The following is a 23,081-nucleotide window of genomic DNA, read 5'->3' as shown; positions in this document are numbered from 1 at the left end:
GCCTATTAAATTTAAAACGTTTGAACGTAAAATGATGAAGTTGTCAATATTGATGGCTATGAGTTTCATGCCACGACTTCTCATAAACGCTCCACTTTTCCGAAGTGGTGGTAACTTCCTGGTTCCTGTCCATCACAGGAGTTCGGATGTGCCACCATTGCGCCGACCTGGATTTCCATTTGGCTACCATGGTTACCTACCATTTCAATTAAGCTTTTACAAAAGTCTACCGGCTGAGCGTTTTAAGTTTCGGCGGATTGAAATGAGTAAAAGTCAAAAAATTATGTGTCTCACATTAATAATATATTTATCTGATCGGGTTTTTAAACGCGCCAAAAGAAGTATGACTTCAAAATATATATACGTATAACGAAATTTTGGTAGATCGTTCAGGTCAGGACACTTAATTATGTCAAAATAATACAATTTACCATATACCAGTACCGTCGAAAACCTTGCCTTTTTAAATTATCGTTAATTTACAACTATATTACAAGTTGACAACATAATGAATGTTAAATATATGTTGTTACTTGATATAAAATACAAGATGATGGAAAACACCTTACGTCTGCAAGTAAAAAGAACTCAGAAACGATATGTAAATACTAGGAGCATCAAACTACACAGATTATAGATATACAAAGGCATCCAAGTGGACATAAAAAAAAAAATCAGACAGAATAAACCGTCCATAACCAATTTTGCATTTTTTTTAAAAAATAAGAGACAAGACCAGCAGGACGTTCAGCTGATGGTAATTGATACGCTCTACCAATTACAATGCAGTGCCGCTCAGGATTTTTGAAAAACCAAAAAATTCTGAGCGGCACTACAATTGCGCTCGTCACCTTGAGACATAAGATTTTCATTTGCTCAGAAATTTCACTAGCTACGGCACCCTTCAGACCTAAACACAGTAATGTTACACATTACTGCTTCACGGCAGAAATAGGCGCTGTTGTGGTACCTATAACTTAGCCGGTTTTAACCAATTTTGTATTGAAGTATAGATAACATTGCATAATTAATTCGTTAACATTTATCAAAAATTCTAATTTAAAATTTATAAATTATAAATTAAAAATACTAACATCATTATATAAGAAAAATGTTGGTGTATGTATATGGTAATGTTTTCAATATGCAATTATTATAATATAATCTCGTCAGGATTCCCGCTCTAGCCCTATGCATTACAGCATAACAATAGTCAACCCTGTGGATCGCAAACATAAGTGATCACCTTGTCGAGGTCGATGTCGGCGATGGGGAACCACTTGCCGATGAAGATGACGACGGGCCTGCCCAGTCGGTCCACGCCGCTCTGGTACAGACACCCGATGCCCGACACCTCGCTCAGGTCCTCACTGCGCGCGCGCCGCAGGAGTCGCTCATACCTGTAACGATCAAGATTATGTAACAATCAGTGGTATACAGTCACCGGGCGATACATTATATAATAATAATAATAAGGCACCAAGAAACTGTCAGAATTAAACCCCATCATAATTTCGTAAACAGGTGTAATACAAAAATCGTTGAAATCTGCTCTCAAACTTTTAGATCTTCACGAAAATACATATTATATTCCCTTACAAAAATCAATAATTATAGATACTTGCTCTATCGTTCGCCGTTTTATGAACCCAACTTCTTTGACAATACAAGACGAAAATCATACCAATCATCATTCATTAACACAAAACTCATCAACACCACATCTTTATATGCAAAACACTTGAACCAAGTTACTTGGCATATGCCCGTACTTAGGTTCATTAACGTTGTCCTGTACACACGTCTTAAATTTGAAAAATCGGTCCAGCCGTTAGTAGGAGTTCACTAACATACACATGAGTAGGAGAATTATATAATATGGACGGAATTGAGAGTCTAAAACAAACTCAAATTCACGGAAACAAACAAAAAAAAAACCAAATTCGGTCCAGCCGTTTAGGAGGTAGTTTAATTGTGAATCTAAACCATTCTCGAATCCACCTCAAGACACACACCAATCTCAAATTCACTGGAACACACAAAAATATCATCAAAATCGGTCCAGCCGTTTAGGAGGTAGTTCGATTGTGAATCTAAACCATCCTCGAATCCACCTGAAGACACACAGAAAGTTTCATCAAAATCGGTCCATCCGTCTAGGAGGAGTTCAGTGACATACACACGCACACAAGAAATATATATATTAAGATAATAATAATAATAATAATAAATGTTTATTTCAGACACACATCCATATTGCATAATTTTACAAAGTCGCAATAATTACAATCAGTCTTAATGATTAAGAATTACAATTAATTATGAATATTAAGATATTACTTTGAAATTGAATTAAAAAATATAACCATTCGATATCTACAGCTGTTTATGATTGTCATTATGATCCACACTGTGATATAAATCTTTGAAAATATATAATACAATAAATACGGCACCGCAAAGTATCTAAACTATATTTTTTAATACTATATTGAACATGGCATGCTCTCCAGTGATAAGTTCTCACAATTTGGATTTTTCGCAATAAAAATCTGGAGTGTCTTCCGTAGGTATTCCCCTATTGTTCTACTGCTGACGTCACTCAGAGGACATGACCTACATTCCTCAGGTAGGTCGTATGTGCAAGCGAGCTTCTCTTGAATTCACAAACTACGTTACATTATTCTGGACACAAACTTTTGTTTGTACTTTGAAGAAACAGAAAGATAAAATTTAATTGCTTTTTGTATTCGTCACACACACACGTTCACAGTCATGTAAAATTAAATTCAATCAAACAAGTTCCTTCCCTACCTCGCAAAACAATCATTTGTATAGAGTTACAAATGCCAGAACTAAGGTGTGACGTCACATTTTAGTATAGCTATCTCTGTCTAATCAGCACTATTAAAATTCTAATATCTTTTTTGTAATTAGATCGATTGAATTATTTTTAACTATTTTATTTGTTATTTAATCTGGTTAAGAATAACAATATTTATTTTTCAGTATAATACCCAATTGATGTATGACTTCTTCTCTTTCTTGCCTGATACATTCACGGTACAGTTCAATGGGCGGACTCCTTACAAGTAGAAAAAATACTCATTACACGTATGATGATGAGCCAGTGAGTAAGTTTTGTACAGAACGGATGGATATTTACGAGAGTTTAAAATCTCGTAATCTCCTAACTCCTTAAGGTATACAGAAGTATTTTGAATAAGAATTTTTAAACGAAGATGGTACGCCTCCATTGTCTGGTCACCTCAATATAATACATATACTGATATGCTTGAGTATATACAAAGACGTCTTCTTCGCGTATTGACGATTAGGTTTGGTCTAAAAAGGGAGCTAACTACATATGAGGAACGGCTATCTCACTTCAAGTTACTGAGCCTCGAGATTCGTCGCAAATTGCATGGTCTAACGACTTTATACAAAATACTCGATGGCACAATTTCTACTACCCTCTTGTCGGATATTCATCTAAGGGTTCCCAATCGGTCTTCAAGACATGATCAGCCTTTTATCGTTCCGTTCTGTAATAATAACGTGTCCTTCTATAACCCTATCTATAGAATTTGTCGTCAATACAATGCACTACTACTTGAAATCAGTGAAGTACCTGACATCCACAGTTCATCTGTTTGTAAATTGAAATCTAGTTTATATAAATTCCTTAATTAGTTATTTTTTTTTTAAATCTTAATATTATTACCATAATTATTCACTTCTATTTGTCCAAATATATATTTTCTGTCTTTTTCTTTTATAATATTTTCATAGTTATTAATTTATTCTAAACATGCTGAGTACACACCCTCGTGGAGTTGCAGCCTATCTTGTATTTAGCTGATAGTTTTTTTTGTTTACTATGTATTTGTTGTAATTCTGTTGTGTGTACCTATTACATAAATAAATAAAAGATGTGGTTGGTAACTATGGGCCTGATGAGAAAGCTCATTGTCGCTCAGAGGGCAATGGAGAGGGCTATGCTCGGAGTTTCCCTGCGATATCGAATCAGAAATGAGGAGATCCACAGGAGAACCAAAGTTACCGACATAGCCCAAATTATTGCGAAACTGAAGTGGAGTGGGGACATAGTTCGACGGATTGATGGCCGTTGGGGCTGTAAAGTCCTCGAATGGCGACCACGTACCGCAAGACGCAGTGTTGGTAGGCCCCCCACAAGATCGCCGGAATTCGATGGATGAGGGCAGAGCAAGACCGATCGTCGTGGATATCTTTGGGGGAGGCCTTTGTCCAGCAGTGGACGTCTTCCGGCTGATGATGATGATGAAGGTATAGAGCACTAAGCGTCAGCGAGACCCAGAACGCAGGTTCAATGACTCATATATCATTAAAAAATAATAATGTACCGTCATTAATTCTAATTTTTTGATTACGTTACGAGTTACGATAATGTAATTTAGTAATAGGTACTTGTTAGTAACGAGAGATATATTTACGTAACGAGTATCTAATTGCCTTTTCACGTCTTCATTTTGAATTACCATATAAAACGAAAAATTCAACACTAATTTCACATAAAATTAAAAACTTTTCACATTTTTCAAAATTGTTTAAAAAAAAATTGCAAAATATTAATGTTCCTCAGATAAGTAGCTGCAGAGTTTTTGAAGTTTACTAATTTGACAAATCGGTCCAGCCGTTAGAAGGAGCTCACTAACATACATACACATGGGCAGGCGATTTATATATGGACAGAATTGAGACTCTAAACCATTCTCAAATTCACTGGAACACACAAAACAGTCAACAAAATCGGTCCAGACGTTTAGGAGGTAGTTGAATTGTGAATCTAAACCATAAATCGAATCCACTTGAACACTCACAAAAATCCATTCAAATCGCTCCAACCGTTTATGAGGAGTTCCCTGTCAACACACGTACGTAGGTATTATATATATAACGTAAGAATTATATAGGTATAAAGATAAGGGTTCGTACATTAGTAAAACTTTGAATCACTTATCATTACGCAAATACGGCAAATGGTACTCTACTACACGTATAACCTTTGACATTCTGAAGTGAAATTTTCACCCTCATTGAATAAATCAGATTTGATTTCATTCAGTGGTGGTTAATATTAGATAGCCTATAAGCATTATTCATATCCATGACTTTAATTTTAGAGAAAAAATTATTCAAATCTGTCTGGTAGATCCAGAGATAGTGTGTTTATACAAACAAACTTATAAACGCAGCATCGGTAATATTGTTATTTATTACATCCATCTGGATTCTTCCACGTACTCCAATTCTTTTTATGAAAATAAGGAACGAGACGAGCAGGACGTTCAGCTGATGGTAATTGATACGCCCTTTTACATTACAATGCAGTGCCGCTCAGGATTGCAGGACAATTGCGGTATTGCTACTTGAGACATAAGTTAAGTCTCATTTGCCCAGTAATTTCACCAGCCACGGCGCCCTTCAGACCGAAACACAGTAATATTTACACATTACTGCTTCACGGCAGAAATAGGCGCCGTTGTGGTACCCATAATCTAGCCGGCTTCCTGTGCAAAGGAGCCTCCCATTGGTAAAACGCTACAAAGCTGTGGAATGAACTTCCTTGTGCGGTGTTTCCGGGACGATACGACATGGGTACCTTAAAAAAAGCGCGTACACCTTCCTTAAAGGCAGGGAATTCGAACGCTCCTGTGATTCCTCTGGTGTTGCAAGAGAATGTGGGCGGCGGTGATCACTTAACACCAGATACGTTAACAGTCGTACGCTCATTTGTCCTCCTTATCCATAAAAAAAAGTATTCATGTTTACTCGCAACTAAAACGTTATCTTAACTATAAGCAGAATCCGACGGCAATTAAGAGTTTTTATGAGAGTGAAGAATAAGATTTAATCTTTGATATTTCAAGGTGATGATAACATATCGTTGCACGGGAAGTAATAAATCTACATAAATTAGTTTTTATTGCTTCATTTAATTCACCCTGCAAACATCTTGAAAATTATAGAATTGGGTAAAAGTTGTGATAAGCCTAAATCGAGAATTAATTTTCCAAATCTAACTCCAAAACATTTTATTAGATAGATGATGTAATACAAAACATATGCCAACACTGATTTTATATTATATTGGCAAAACAGAACAAAAAATCATAAATTCTTGCATTACCTACTTGAGATAAAACAGATATAGGAAGGATATATAAATTTATAAATAGATTAAATATATTGTTACAACACATGTTCCACCTATGGTAGGCTAGGTTATGGGTAACACGACGGTGCCTATTTCTGCCGTGAAGCAGTAATGTGTAAGCATTATTGTGTTTCGGTCTGAAGGGCGCCGTAGCTAGTGAAATTACTGGGCAAACGAGACTTAACATCTTATGTCTCAAGGTGGCGAGCGCAATTGTAGTTGCATTGTAATGGCAACTGCATTGTAACGGGCAGGGCGTATCAATAACCATTAGCTGTACGTCCTGCTCGTCTCGTATTGTCACAAAAAAGGTACAAAAATGTCACATTCTGCAGTGCAGGTATGATAACAATTTCGACATACCCGCATTTAATTAACGTCACCGGAGTGTTTCGTAAGTTATATTTTTATGCAAAACAAATATAAAAAGCAATGTCAATTATAATATGTTTCATTACTTTATTTCTGTATATGGTTAAATTTACGTAAACAATGATAACGCTATATGACGTTATAATGTTGTGAAATGGCTCTCGGGTATACGTATTGCCGGTTATAATCCAGTGTCTAGAAACTTGGCCCACGTAGGAAAATATACTAAAAGTCCTACAATGTTGAACAATCTCTATGGCATTGTAGTGCCTTTGCCTTTGGCAACTAAAGATGCCATGTTAATGCATTAAATTATTACAAAAAGGTTTTAAATCAATAGAACGCATTTAGTGACTCAGTTGCTAATAATATAACTGCATTATTGGCAAATACAATTAGTCATGATGATTCAGACGTTGTCATAAATACATAGAGTAATGAATTGCACTTAGTTCCATTAGCTTTGATTGATATACCAACTGATAAGTAAATATGAAGTAAATGAAAAAAAATATGAACAAAAATGTAAAAGACTAAACAATTTGTTATTTTTTTAAAGTGATAACCCTCACTTCTGGGATTAATACACAAATAAAACTGAAAACAAAATTTTATGAACACTGCAGGAATCGAACCTCGTTCCGTTCTTGCATGGAACGCCAGAGGTCCGAGTGTAAAAGACTATTTTGTTTTATTTTAACTAGTAAAATACTTTCGAACCATAATACTTTCTTATATACCGAACCACAGTTGGCTGAAAAATAGCGTATCATACACAAGAAAATAATTCAGACTGAGATTGAGAACCTCCCTTTATGAAGTCGTATGAAAAGATGTAGAACAATATAATTGGAAAAACAACGCAAACAAGTTCGAGTCTCGCATCGTTTATAAATTTTGTTATCAAATTTCATTCGTCTAAACATCGAGTAAAAATGAGACACAGAGTAAAATAATGCATAGTTTGGGACAACATATTTTGTGTAAGAGTGTGTCAATATTATTATTAATTATAGACGGTGTTTTCCAAAATCAGTTCTAGAATGCTCACAACATTTTCAGTATGGAATATGAGGAACTTTAAGAGGTATTTTTAGTGCGCAGTAACGGTTTTCGTAGGTGTCTGGTGTACGGTTAGTCAATTAATATGCAAGTACAAATACGATTGGCACCTAGACAAACACGGAAAGGAGTTCAGTGTTTTCTGGTGATAATTTCTAGTGATGTTCAACTAATCCATCAATTTATATACATATTGATGACGCTGTACACCATCTGTCTGCAGAACAGACAGCTAAAAGTAGTGGATCCCTTCAAGCACGAGTCATCAGTAAAGATGGGTCAATAGACACTGATATCACCCATCCCATAAATACCGGGCGGATTAAATGGAGAGAACTATCCGGGGTGCGACGCAATAGCAGAATGCCCGTACGCATAAAGGTACGAGTATACACAGCAGCCATCCGACCGGCTATGACATACGGAACTGAATGCTTGCCATTTACAAGGCAGCACGAAAATCAATTGCACTGCGCTGCGATGAAGATGCTCGGGTGGGTAGGCAACTAGGCTGGATCAGGTCAGGTCACACATAAGAGGCACCTTCAAAGTGAGACCTATCCCAGATAAACTGCAGGAGAGCCGTCTGCGGTGGTACGGACACGTTATGAGGCGACCATACAGATATAGAAACCAAACCCCGAGGACGACGAAGACCCCGAATCACATGGATGTGTATAGTAAATGAAAGCCTGAAAGAATTCCAAATAAACAAAGAGACGACCCAGGACCGAGCCAACTGCAGACACATGATACGGAGGGCCGACCCAAAATAAAACGGAAAGGGCCAGGCAAAGAAGAAAATATTGATGATGCTGTGGTACCCAAATAGCATGTCCAAAGTACACAGAAGTTTCTCACTGCTATATATAAACAGAAGTATACAATTTGTTATATTTTTAAAGTAATAACCCTCACTCTAGGATTAATACACAAATAAAATTTGAAAAACAAAATTTTATGAACGATGCGGGACTCGAACCCACGACCTCTGGCGTTCCGTGCAAGTGCTCTAACCAACTGAGCTAACCGTTCGAGTAACGTATCGTCATAAAATCTTGTATGCTTTGTTCAACTCTCAGGTTGTGGCTTCATCTACAGGACGTACTTTACAGTTGATAACATGCTCAAGCCCAATATTTGCATATTTGGAATTTGACTTGAGATGTCGCTCTTGTAAATCTAAACAATTTGTTATGTTTTTAAAGTGATAACCCTCACTTCTAGGATACACAAAATAAAATTTGTGAAGTACATCAAAAAGGCTACTAAGTCTATACTTTCGCTCCCTCAGTAGTTACTCTAGCAGTAACTAAATCCTTTTGTGTAAAGTTATCAATGCCTCTCTACGAGACAGCTATCAGAATTCGGACCGCTGTATTTGACGATCGTGTTTATGCTATCGATACCTACATACGATTAATATGGTAGACATTCTTAATCAGTGGAAGGATTCCAGCCGAGCGTTTCTAAAAATACCAAATATATTGTTATTATTTATATTTTTTTTAATCTAATCAATACCTATAAAAGGTTTAATAGTGATTTTATACTATTTTTGGTTCCCAAGTGTTTGTACCTAATTATGACAATAACGCAATGAACCCTCTACGATTTTATATTTCGGTGACGTTATTAATTGGAATATTAGTGTAAGAAATTATTTTGATTTATTTCTCACATCGATACATTACACAAGTTTCTTTCAGTTGATACTTCGTAAACGGCTCTGCAGGTAAGACCAGCATACAGTGTGTTATAACAGTAGGTATTGCCATGAAAGCGACTCATGATGGAATAAGCCAGCATATAATATTATGTATGCTGTGAAACATGACGGTAATAAAAACATTAGGTTAACGATATACAATTGTTTGAAACATTAATACAATATATTATATAGCGTATATAACCTTCAATATAAACAAACACTAAACGAATACGGAAGCCGGGCGAAGCGTGAATGGCGCTTTAAATAAGTCGCTGTTAATCTATTTTGAACTCAAACTAAATTTAAACAAAGGTCATGTTTCGACGAAGCCAGCTGGTGTACATCACACACTCCATTATATAATGTTGTTCTGAAACGGGAGCATCGTACATGGAAGATTGATAATAGTGATCAGTTATACTAAAACTGATTCAAACTAATTTCGCCTCTCGCCTCCTCACGACTCAAGCACATCTCACCTATAACTATAAATATGTATGTCGTTACAAACCTATCTTGATGACACCGACTTTTGGAATAGTGTTTTTGAAGTCGGCTGATTTTATTTTAAATATTTTTTTTTGATTTTTAGTAAATTTGAATTACTCTAACAATTTGTCTAAATATGTGTAGATACTAAATTTTTCAATGCAGCAATGAACGTAAGCGGTTTGCAATTTGATTACAGAAAGTTGGAAATTCTGCCACAGATCGCACCCTTATTGTAAGTCGTTAAGGAGTTCCATTGATCATCATTATCGACTACGACAATTACTTGACCATAACTATGTTATGGTAGGTAGACTTAAATATGCGGTTAGCATAAAAAGGCTGGTTAATTTGCTCCTAAGAATTGAAGAGTTCTGGTAATTTACCATGGATTCCGTAATCAGAACATAACCAATCTTTGAAGTATATCCTTTCCAATAAAAAAAGAATCATCGAAATCGGTTTTCTCATGGATGCCATTGTCAGATCTGGACCAAATAACAATGGGACCACACGGGGAGCACCAGCTTTCAAATAAAAAAGAATTATCAAAATCAGTTTACCCAGTCGAAAATTGACATGACAAACATAAAAAAAATACCGACGAATTGAGAACCTCCTCCTTTCTTGAAATCGGTTTAAAAATGATCGAACGCAGACTTACTAAAATTACAGACAGTATTTTTAAACAAATGTATATTTCTATTAAAAATTTTTAGATCTGTGTTATCTGTGAATAAATGAATTAATATACAATCACTGCAGGTGTAATAATCTTGTAATGTGATACAAGTATTGTATTTGTTAAGATAAACTATTCAACAGACAAATAAGACGTCCATATTAAGTACACCAACACTATTAGCTTATTGAAGTACAAAACAACTACGACTGTTTAAAAAAACCCCGTGCAAGACAAGTCTACAATTACTGTAAAATTATATGTAATTTCAAGTTTCAAAATGTTTTTACTTACTTTGTAATTTAATCTAGCATTAGGTATATGATGAGGTTGGTTGTGATGATAATGTTATAGACAGTCTCTTAAAGAAAAATTTAAAGAAATAAATATTATGACTGTTCATTGTCAGTACATTTATGAAAATTTAATATACGTTCACAAAAATCGTCACCTCTTTGCTCTTAATAGTGATTTTCATTATTATAACACTAGAAATAAGGGATTGCTTGTAACTAATTCTAGTAGGCTTCATAAGATACATAATAGCTTTAAGGGTAAATGTATACACTTTTATAATAAAGTTCCAGACACTGTTCAGGCATTATCTATAAATAAATTTAAATGTTTAAAAAAAATGGCACTGTCGTAAATACTATTACTCCACAGATGAATATCTAAGTGATCGGACAGCCTGGGACTAGATTATGATTATTTTATAGCGATAGAAATGACTGTACAATATTGCATATTTTTATTGAAAAGAACGCAAAAAAATAATGCTGGGAGAGTTTCTTGCGCCGCTTCTTATCTATCAGAGCGCTATTTGTTTCGGAAGCGGTAGTAGTTTCTAGTATATTAGAAATGACATCAAAAATACATCTAAAGGAATCAATTTTGAGAAAATATATGCCTTTTATGCCTTTTACTGATGCTATAATAATAATAACAGACTTTTCTCAACATATTAATGCAGCATTACGCATTCGTAATTCTTTTACGCGACCAACCATTGGTGGTCGCGTAAAAGATGTAATTGACGATTGAACCGTTATTAACGAATCTATTGGATTGAAAATACTTGACCCAAAATCTTATACCTTTAAACGAGCAATTCTTGTGTATATATATATAATCTGAATCTCGGAAACGGCTCCAACGATTTTAATGAAATTTAGTATGCAGGTAGTTTTAGGGCGAGAAATCGATCTATTTAGGTTTCAATTTAAAAAAAAAGTAGTTTTATCCGTGTTTTAATGAGAAACAGCTACAATAACATTAGAAAACAAAGTTAATTTCGCCACTATATACAAAGACAGCAATAGCTCAGATGGGACATTGGGTGATCCAGAAAGCAGATAATCCCGGTTCTAATCCAGATGTCCTATTAGTTCTTTTTTGTTCAAGGCTCGGTCGGCCAGGTACTAAATATTATACCTTGAATATTGCTATTGACAGACAAGAGATCGGCTCATATGTGTTAAAAGGGAGTTTAGGCCGCGGTGAACACCTACCATCAGGTGACACTTATGTAACTAAATACTAAATCTAAGGTTGAATCATACAAACCGCATGGCTCTTACATTATAGTAAAAAATTCTACTTTGTCAAAATCCTATTCTACCTAGAACTATTGTGATTATTTTTCGGTAATAAGTTAATACATTTTTTTAATTTAAGTATAAGTACTTCATTTGATTATACCATAAAAATTTGTAAGCTTCATAATAATTACATGGTGTATGTGCCTTAAAAGATAATGAATTAACTTTAGATTAAATATTGTATTGATGGTTGTATTATTGCTAATTGCATTAATATAGTGGATTGAATAAATAAATATAGTAATAAATAACACATCCACCTGGTTATATAAATATATGTAAGAGTCGCGACCGGGCAACGCCCTCGCAACCCGAAGCCCGAAATACAGATACGAAAGCATAGTCCGGTCCCAACTCAAAGTTTTTTTTCTTAATGATAATAAGGGACGAGACGAGCAAAAGTTCAGCTGATCGTAATTGATACGCCTTGCCCGTTACAATGCAGTGCCGCTCAGGATTCTTGAAAAACACAAAAATTCTGAGCAGTAGTACCACTGCACTCGTCACCTTGAGACACAAGATTGACTTGACAGTCTCAATTGCCCAGTAATTTCGCTAGCTACGGCGCCCTTCAGACCGAAACACAGTATTGTTTGCACATTACTGCATCACGGCAGAAATAGGCGCCGTTGTGGTACCCATAGTTTAGACAACCTAGGCGAAATTTATAATGACTTGTGAGGCCAAGGTTCAGCCTGTTAGAATTTCCTAATGCTCCAAAAATATGCAAGGAATAACATTCTCCTTAAAAGTATTAGAACTACCAATAAACATATTAATCTCGTCGTGGTAATTCTACGTAGATACACCCGATTATATATTAAAAAGCAGGATTGATACAGGCACTTATGAATAACGTATTAAAACAATCCAATTGTTTGCCACGAACATCAATATCCGCTCTATTACTGGGGTAGGTAACCTTTAAGTCCCGATCAATTATTTAGAGGACGCACTATGTCCCGGTGTTGCTCAAGGTAGCGAGGTCGGACCATTACCATTCAACGACCCGCTGGCACAGCGCCAGATAGCTCTACGCAACTTTCAAATATATTCAGCAAAACATAAGCAACAGTTTCACCTTGAGTGATTTGCTCCAGACAACCAGAAGCATTGCAGTGGTCCGTAAATGATGAGATGTGGATTCGAAGGAATGTTTTGTTTACACGCGTCAATCGGACATTTAGAAACTTTGTTCTAATTTGTGCATAAGGTTATTCTTGTCTATTATGGGACTGAAAGGTTAAATAAAAGTTATGTTCATTAGTATCATCAATAACTTCACCAATGGGAGGCTCCTTTGCATCGGATGCCGGCTAGAATATGAGTACCACAACGGCGCCTATTTCTGCCGTGAAGCAGTAAAGTGTAAGCTTTACTGTGTTTCGGTCTGAAGGGCGCCGTAGCTAGTGAAATTACTGGGCAAAAAAGACTAAACATCGTATGTTTTTTTTTCTTTTTTATGAAAAAAAAAAGGGACAAGACTAGTAGGACGTTCAGCTGATGGTGATTGATACGCCCTGCCCATTACAATGCAGTGCCGCTCAGGATTCTTGAAACCCCCAAAAATTCTGAGCGGCATTACAACTGCGCCTGTCACCTTGAGACAAAATATTAAGTCTCATTTGCCCAGTAATTTCACTAGCTACGGCGCCCTTCAGACCGAAACACAGTAATGCTTACACATTACTGCTTCACGGCAGGAATAGACGCCGTTGTGGTACCCATAATCTAGCCGGCATCCTGTGCAAAGGAGTCTCAAGGTGACGAGCGCAATTGTATTGCCGCTCAGAATTTTTGGGGTTTTCAATAATCCTGAGCGGGACTGCATTGTTACGGACAGGGCGTATCAATTACGTGCTGGACGTCCTGCTCGTCTCGTCCGTTATTTTCATATTTTTTTTTTATGAAAATAATCCGTTATTTTATACGACCTTATGTTATCGGAAAGAGCACATCCCGTTGGAGTCTAACTTTTGATTTTGACAATCAATAAAAAGTACTTGTAACATTATTTTTTTTATAAATCGAGATAATATTGTCAAATCGTCCTTGCATACATTCGCATCAATATAAAAGCCGACGATACAATATAACAAAGCGGTCAACTCTCTCCTACAAGCATCAGCATCACGAAAGATGCTGTGCCCCTTTGGAAACTGTTCAAAGACGCTTTTCAAAGGTTATGATAAAAAAAATACTTTGAGAAAGTACTATTTGCAGAGATTTAAAACAATACCAGGACAATAACTAGTCACTGCAGAGCTAAGGAAACATCTGACCACCCATAGTATTTAGTCAGTCACACAAACTAGGAAAAGTATAACTTTAATGAAAATAAATGACAACAACCTCATTGCCACACTTTTAAATCAATATTAGTAGCTTTTACATATTACAAATAATTAAAATACATGTACTATTAAATAAAAAAACTACACAAACGTTTCAACTTAATTAATTACTAAGACAACGAAAACACCTCAATATAGAATAAAAACCACGGTTCTTGATGAGAGGAATATCCCGACAGCACAAATAGCAGCTGTTCACAAACATGACGCTTGGACCAGCCAAAGCTTGCCTCGACCATATTATAGAGAAAAGGGAACCTGTCCTACAACAACAGAAGTAGATTTTGCTATGTAAAACCAGCATCTGGACATGAAATCCCATCTGAATTCATTAAAACCGCAACGACATGAAAAAAAAATCACCACCGCTTTGGCCACATTAATGGAAGCCCGAATAATGTGTTGTTATATATAAGATATCAGTTCATATTGTGAGTGTGGGTGAGAACAGGATATATCCGGTTTGACTGGCCACAAACTGGGTAGCTGAAGCCAACTAATTTACTCCTAAGACCTTTATACTATTAACCTTAACCGTTTTGGGAATAACCTTGACACCTATTGTATTGAGCTTACTTTTAATAAAATTTGAGCTTGAGTTGTTTTGCTACGATAAGACGCTCTTCGAAATTGTTAAAAGGCATTTATTTTCTCAAAATTCATTCCTTTAGAATTCTTTTTGATGTCATTTCTAATATACAAGATACTACTACCGCATCGGAAACAAATGGCGCTCTGAGAGAGAAGAAGCGGCGCAAGAAACTCTCCCAGCATTCTTTTTTTTTGCGCTCTTTTCAATATAATATACATCTCGGAGATTAATTTGGATTTCAAATCGGGCGTAACGGTGTTGGTATCCACCATGTTGTTTTAAGTCGATCAGTGCGCACAACCGGCGCGGGCGCTAGCTCGAAGACGACTGCGACTTCCCAATGAGCGCTCTACTGATGGACAATAATAACTAACTTCAATCACGTCACCGACAGTGACGTACACAGTGACAACTTCAAACACACTTTGAAAGATGACGTTCGCCATCAGTTCAGCCCAATACACAGAGTAGAATATAATCATACAGGCCATATTACTTTTATATTCTAATTCTCCGACATACAATATTGTACAGTCATTTCTATCGCTATAAAATAATCATTATCTAGTCTCAGGCTGTCCACTTAGATATTCAGCTATGGAGTAAATGGATTTACGACAAAGTCATTTTTTTATAAAAAAAAAAAATATTAAGAGATAATGCTTGAACAGATCTACGATTAATCTTTTCTGCGCGTCAATTGGTCCTAATTTGGTATCGTATTATTAATTTCTAATTCCTATAGAAGTATAAGTTAATTATTCCTACAGAAGGTTGAGTTTAGTAATTTTAGATTCCTACTACTCACTTTTCCTCGTGTGTTTCGACTGGAGGCGGCATTTGAGCCCGCGCGCTCAGGTCTGGCATCTCCACAGCCATTGTATCTATCGCCATCTTTATGCACTTAATTTACACTACACACCAGTCAATATAGAAATCCACAACAACTTCTGTCACTATTACACGCAAATTAATTATGAACCTAAAGAAAATGACAAATATAAATTAAATAAAAACACTGAATCACTTCACAATTGCGTGGAGCAGGAAAACTTGTATCTAACAAAGCACCGAATTATTTGATCTATTTTACAGTTTTTACATAAAATTAGAATCAGTTTATAAGTTTATGGATTATCTACCTCATGTTCCTTATAATATATATCATTTGAGGATCTGAATTGATGAGGAACTCTTCAAATTAGTGGTAATAGAAGAGAAGCCACCAGTGGCTAGTTTTTATAGATATTTTATATAAATTAAAGAATGAATTATTCATGTTTTGACTGAACAGCCAAATGTTGTGGGTTAAAAAAGAATTTCTTTATAGAAATTGAAAAATTAATAAATTGTTATTCAAACATAATTCTGTGTAGTTTTTTCTAATATTTGTTTATGTACGATTGTTAAACAGAAACTAATTTTAGCTCACAGCGATAAATTAAAAAAAAAACGATTGAAAACCAGTGCATAATTTTAGTCGCATTTGAGACAAATACAATAAAATTTCAATAACTAGTACATAAAGTATTTATCGAAACTACCGACACTCAGTCATATAAACTATTAATTTAATTTAAAAGGGGTACTTTTATTCATTATTTGTATTTTATGGTTTCCGATAATTTAGTTATCAGTAGGAGCATTCGGTAAGAGTCGAGTCTAAAATTTCGCATTCTCTAGTCAAATCTTTGATTGTTTGAATACAGAAAGCAGTTCATAATATTAATTCGTCTATCATTTAAGGCGAAGAGTAAGCAGAAAACACGCAAACATAGTGTTTTTAGACAAGTTTTGTGGTGAAAGTATAGCATTTCGAGCTATGAACACTATTTAATCCTGTTACAAATATCCTTAAGTCTTATTTGTAGGTTGCTAATGCTTGCTGTTGGTTATAGTTAACACTGCCGAGCCTTTTTGAACTACCACTTTTCTTTGAAGTTAAACAAGTTTTTTGGCATGACGTGACGCATTTTTTTGGTACTTCTCTCAGAAAAGTTATTCTTATAGCTTGTACTTTTTTGTGTAGGTTCATTTATTCAGATTAGTAGTGAATAACGAGAATTGTAAGCATATAAACTGTTTTCCACCCAAGAATTTTGAAAATATTGGCTTTGTGACATAGATGGCGAGCCGGCAGCGGTGAACTCATATCGCTCAAGGTCGCTGGCATTTAGTGTCGCCTTAACTGTGGCGCCTATACTATAGGCGACATTAGGAATGTGATATTCTCAACGCTGAATCGGCTATTGAGACTCGATTGGTCTTACCGAATGCGCCTACATTACAAGATGATAAAAGCTATTGTTTGATCTTGATACAGTGAAGGTCAGATAAGGCCTTCCCCTCGTACAAAGAGCAACGGCGTACGAAAGATCTTTCTTGTCTTCACTCGCCTCACTACATACATATACTCTTTCTCTGCCACTCCATTGGTTACTTTCGCCGAATTCTTTATATTTTTTTATTTTTATGAAAATAAGGGACGAGACGAGCAGGACGTTCAGCTGATGGTAATTAATACGCCCTGCCCATTACAACGCAGTGCCGCTCAGAATTATTGAAAAAGCCAAAAATTCTGAGCGGCACTACATCTGCGCTCGTCAGACCAAAACACAGTAATGCTTACACATTACTGCTTCACGGCAGAAATAGGCGCCGTTGTGGTACCCATAATCTAGCCGGCATTCGGTGCAAAGGAGCCTCCTACTGGTAAATATATAAATTATGTAGTTTATACCTGGCCTAAGGAATAAGGTTTTTTGGAAATATATTTATTTTCCGTACCTACCACCCGACATAATATTCTAAGAAGTCACACTGATTACATTAGTTCTAAATACCGTACTTGAGCAATTAAAACAATATAATCTAGGAAACGGAATATCGTAACAATACGATGACTTAGCTGATACATTGATAATACGAATCGAGTCGTTATATCAATAGACGTAGAGTTCACTTTTTTATAAACAATCCGGAAAGTATAGTGTGGATGGGTGGTAATAATACATTGTAAGCTAGGGCTGCCACAAGTGATTTTTACTGACAAATTTGTCACGTAATGTAAAATAAAAGTAGTTGTTTTCTTTGGTTTGTAGGTTGTATTAATAAAATTGTTTACATTGTAAGTATATTACAAATAGTTATATATTGAAATACTACCCTACCTATCCGGAACAAAATGCCTCAGGGCTAAGCAGAAAAGGTGAGGAGCATTGACGTACAATAAACAACTAGATGCACAATAACGCTCAAAAATTGTGTGAAGCAAAACTCTGCCTACGCGTCTATTAGGCAGAGTTTTCGTTTTGCTAAATAGTTTAATTTCAATTGCTATAATAAAATGTTTTTGCCTCGTGTTCGCGCCCGAGCTTATTATGCTTTGCGTAGGAACATAATAGATATAGCGTTTAATAGACTTTAAACATTACTGCTACGAAAAAAGGGCATTAATTTGAATGAATGATTTAATGTTATCTGTATCAGTTACTGTGTATTACTTATTAATAGGCGATTGGGAGTGTAGTTCTTTATTATATGTCAATGTACAAATGATTGAGTCTTCTCTAGTGTTAATTCCGCCAATATTTGTTTCCAAGACAATTCAAAATAATATAATTATGGATTTCCGCAAAGTAACGCCTAATTGAATAAATTTCCTATATGTCAATGGTCAGAAGTGACATAGAAGTTTCGTATTTATAAAAACTTAAGCAGAGTGTATAAAATTACAGTCCTTAAAGATTCACAATATCGGATTTCCGTTCTCATTCTCAAAGTTTAATGAATACAATACACAGCGCATCATATACATGCTGCATGTTCTCCCAAAAACTTATTATATTGAGAAGCGTCCGTCTCGATTCTCGCTACTTGCGTTTAGTCGCTTTATGCGCGCACTGCAAGCACCGTCTCTTAGTTCCTCAGGTTGGTCTTAAAATATACACACTACTAACAAAGTTCCTCGCAATTGTTGTTAATTCTAATCTAATAAAAGTGGATTCTGAATAAATTTTTTTTAAAAAAAATCTAAGAAACACGCTTTGGTTGAAATTTAAAATGAACGTCAATTCCTTATAGACGATAGATAAAAAAATTATATAAATTAACAAAAATCTTATTGAGCAAATTAAAAAATGGAATAATTTTATCACATTTATGTACTGTTATCGATTCACGATATATCCACAAAGTTGGAACGAAATCAGGCCGTTTGAAGTGGGTCAAAATCACGCCCAAATGAGTCGGTTACAAACAAACATACATACAGATGAAGCAAATAAAAAGCGTGTTAAAAAGGCCCGCTGCGTTTCTTGCTGTTATTTTCATGTCTGAGGCATATATTGTCGAATGTTTTGACGTTCAGCCAGTTATTTCCAAATAATATTTTGAATAAAATATTTGGAATTGAATTTGTGGCATTTGCTTTAGGAATCAATTTAATTCCCAAGTACCTACGTGCGTGAGTTTCATACGTGTCACAAAATTCTGTGGAAATAATTGAGCAAATAAATTTCGTTATCTTTATAGGCTTTTAAAGACTCTCATGTTTAATATTTTATTTTTATATATAATTAATATTGTATTTGCGGATTGATTCATCTACGGTATTGTACTTTAAGTATGTACTCAGTAACTATAACTATGTTTTGACTTACATTTTTTAACCGACTTCAAAAGGGAGGAGGTTTTCAATTCGTCGGTATTTTTTGTTATGTTTGTTACCTCAAAACTTTCGACTGGGTGAACCGATTTGGATAATTCTTTCTTTATTTGAAAGCTGGTGCTTCCCATGTGGTCCCATTGTAATTTGGTCCAGACCTGACAATGTCATCTTTGAGAAAACCTTAAAAAATATTTTTGATTTATTGATTGATTGAATAGCATACACGGATTGGACGTATATATGTTGTGATTTAGCGAGAAGTTATAAGTGCTAGTGATATAAATAAATGCTCGTGGCAGCCCTATTATACATGCATGGGTAAGCATTGGGCATTATACCTCACCCGGCAGGCACCCTACCGCACTAACCCACATATTTACACATGCACCACCGTACTGATGACTCAATCCAACTTAATTAGATCTTGCAAAATAATTATACGCTCATTGTATAAAAATAACTTCCGCTGTTAATCACGGTGACCTACTTGCTGAGAGGAAAAATTATCTGATACTATAGATATTGTACACACTTTATGTAGATTTTATATTACGTACCTACTATAAACTGCAGACTATTTTCTTTGATTGTGATTATATCGTGATTTATTTAAATACCCTTTAGATGAAGTAAAGCGTATATAACGACTGAATTTTAATATTATTTTTTGCGGATATTAACATTACTTTTTTATACCAACATTTCACGTATTATCAAATCTTCAAAAATAAGAGCTGTGAAACGGGTAATGTAAATTCAGCGGTAAATAAGAAAAAGACAACTTAAAAATAAACAATTCCAAAACATTACTATATGTACTATAACGTAAAAAAATAATTGCGTATTCTTCTACAGCTTAATAATCAACTTATTTTAAGAGTTCTCTAAGTAAAATGAAATGAAGAATATTATAAACTACCTAAAAGTCGATGAAATTATTACGACCATAATACTTAATGTAGTTAAAATTATTGTTATTTTTCTTCTTTGAAAGAATCATTAAAATCGGTTCACCCAGTCGAAAGTAACTGAGGTAACACAAACAAAGAAATCGTCGAAATGAGAACCTCCTCCTTTTCTGAAGCCGGTTAAAAACAAGGCGACATTCTCTTAAATACACAAAAGAAGTTTTCATTACAACATCAAAAGAACCGACATAATTAGGAAAGCTCTTTAAAATACATTCATTAATTCAACCAGCCTCACATCGGCATTTTGATAAAGACGTAAGCAATAAAAAAGGCTGATTTATCATAAATCAAGCTATATTTACAATGTTTTCAACAGGCAAACACAAAAATTCCCCCAATTTCTATGGGAAAAGTAATATCAAGTTGCCAGCTTTGCGCAGTAGCACATAAGCAACCCAAGTTGATCGCGCAGTAAAAATATTTATTGGATTATTGGAATTGAAATAAATCGTAATTATTCCATTTGGATAACAAATCTAAAGGTGGAGTGAAGACCAATAGGGGTAGGAAATATACACTGCAAACATTTTAGACTGAAATGATCAATTTACTCTGTTCTATCTAATAACCTTTCTGTTCTGTCACTATGCATCGATTATTGCTGTGATTGATAATTAAAATTCTCAAAACAATGTTAAAAATGTTTCTTTATGAATTTGTTTTACAAAATTAATAATTTTTCTGAAGACATGTATTCTGCAAGATAATAAAATATCTGGAACTAAAGTGAAGGCTAAGACTATTAAAAAGAACAACCTCACTTATTTGCTATAGTTATTTGCTCTTAAAACATATTAAATATTTTAAGAGCAAGCAAGTAATGGCCCGCGAATACCATACACAGAGTTACTCACAGTCATTAACTGCGACGACCTCGTCTCAGATCTACATTACTCATATGTCAGATTGTTTAAGGGCTTGTACACAAAACTGCGATGCGACGTCGCATCGAAAAAATCTGCGAGCTCCCTCTACGCATCGCAAGAACTTGCGAATTGATTCGCATCGCGCATTCCTGCGATGTAATAAATGGATGAACCCAAAATCTTAGTTTCTTTTTCCTGTATCTCCTAAGCAATAATAAAAGTGCACACTTCTTTTTACGATCCATGTCACGACCTAGTTTTCAATTCAAAATACGTTTAGTACGGTTAACGGTCGTCGACGGAATGGTCACCCTGGAAGACGCCTTGCCGCACGAAATCGCATCGCAGTTTTGTGTACAAACCCTAACTCGTTTACTGTGGTTGGCTAGAGGTCGTAATACGACTATAGTTTTAATTATGATTTTTTTTTAAAAGAGTGCTAGGTTACTACATTTTTAGGGTTCCGTAGCCAAATAGCAAAAAACGGAACCCTTATGGATTCATCATGTCTGTCTGTCTGTCCGTCCGTATGTCACAGCCACTTTTTTTATAAGAACTCTACTGTTTAAACTTGGTGGTGAGTAAATGTATTCTGTGAACCGCATTAAGATTTTCACACAAAAATAGAAAAAAAAAAACAATTAATTTTGGGGTTTCCCCATACTTCCAACATACTGAATAGTTTGCGCAAGAGACACTTCTAAAGTGGTAAAATGTATGTCCCCGTAACATCTAAAAGAAGAGAACAATAAAAATATATCATGTACATTATTACCATGCAAACTTCCACCGAAAATTGGTTTGAATGAGATCTAGTAAGTTGTTTTGTACGTTACGTTTACGTCATAAATCATAAACCGTAATTTACCTTTCATTCAATCAACTCATATATTATTATTATTATTTTTATAATGTTACTTGCTGCTACGGAACCCTTCATGGGCGATTCCGACTCGCACTTGGCCACTTTTTTCCATATTGAATTTCATTATCTGAAATCCTAACATTGTTGCGCGACTCATGTATCCTTGTAACTAAAAATAAAGTATTTTTACTCAATCTTATCCAGCACAGGAGATTTAGGATGTAAGCTATCTATTGTATTTTAGATATTTTTCATCGCCGGGTCGTCCGCTCCGAATTGTATGGGAATGTACGTATAAATTGTTCATCACTGTGAGTTTTTCATATTATGCATCGGGGGTCAATGGCCTAGGTGTAGGGTCAGCATACACCGAGTGGAGATATGCAGTTTAATATCCTGTTAATGTTAAACATTATAAAAGATGCAGCCTGTACTAACGATCATAACATATTTATTTTTCCATGAAAATAAACTAAGTATTTGTTACACTCGACACTGTCTTTACCAAACTGTAGATAGAGAATTCAAGATAGAATGCATTAAGTCATTGTCCACAGAATTTGACGACGATGACTTTCAGCAAGTCTTTTGTTACCAGTGGGAGGCTCTTTTGCACAGGATGCCGGCTAGATTATAAGCACCACAACG

General features: G+C 35.2%; 1 protein-coding gene across 1 annotated transcript in view; it reads right to left on the bottom strand.

Moving 5' to 3' along the window:
* The window catches only part of LOC126975724 (protein GDAP2 homolog), a 123,939-nt gene that overhangs the window by 7,538 nt on the left and 93,320 nt on the right, over positions 1-23,081 (bottom strand). The window contains exon 8 of the mRNA XM_050823726.1: positions 1,247-1,400. Coding sequence (XP_050679683.1) covers positions 1,247-1,400 — 154 coding nt within the window. The remainder of the gene's footprint in view (positions 1-1,246; positions 1,401-23,081) is intronic.

Source organism: Leptidea sinapis, chromosome 37 (genome assembly GCF_905404315.1).
Source record: "Leptidea sinapis chromosome 37, ilLepSina1.1, whole genome shotgun sequence".
NCBI classification, from domain to species: Eukaryota; Metazoa; Arthropoda; class Insecta; order Lepidoptera; family Pieridae; genus Leptidea; species Leptidea sinapis.
The sequence above is the reverse complement of the archived record's forward strand: the minus strand, read 5'-3'. Positions and strand labels throughout refer to the sequence as shown.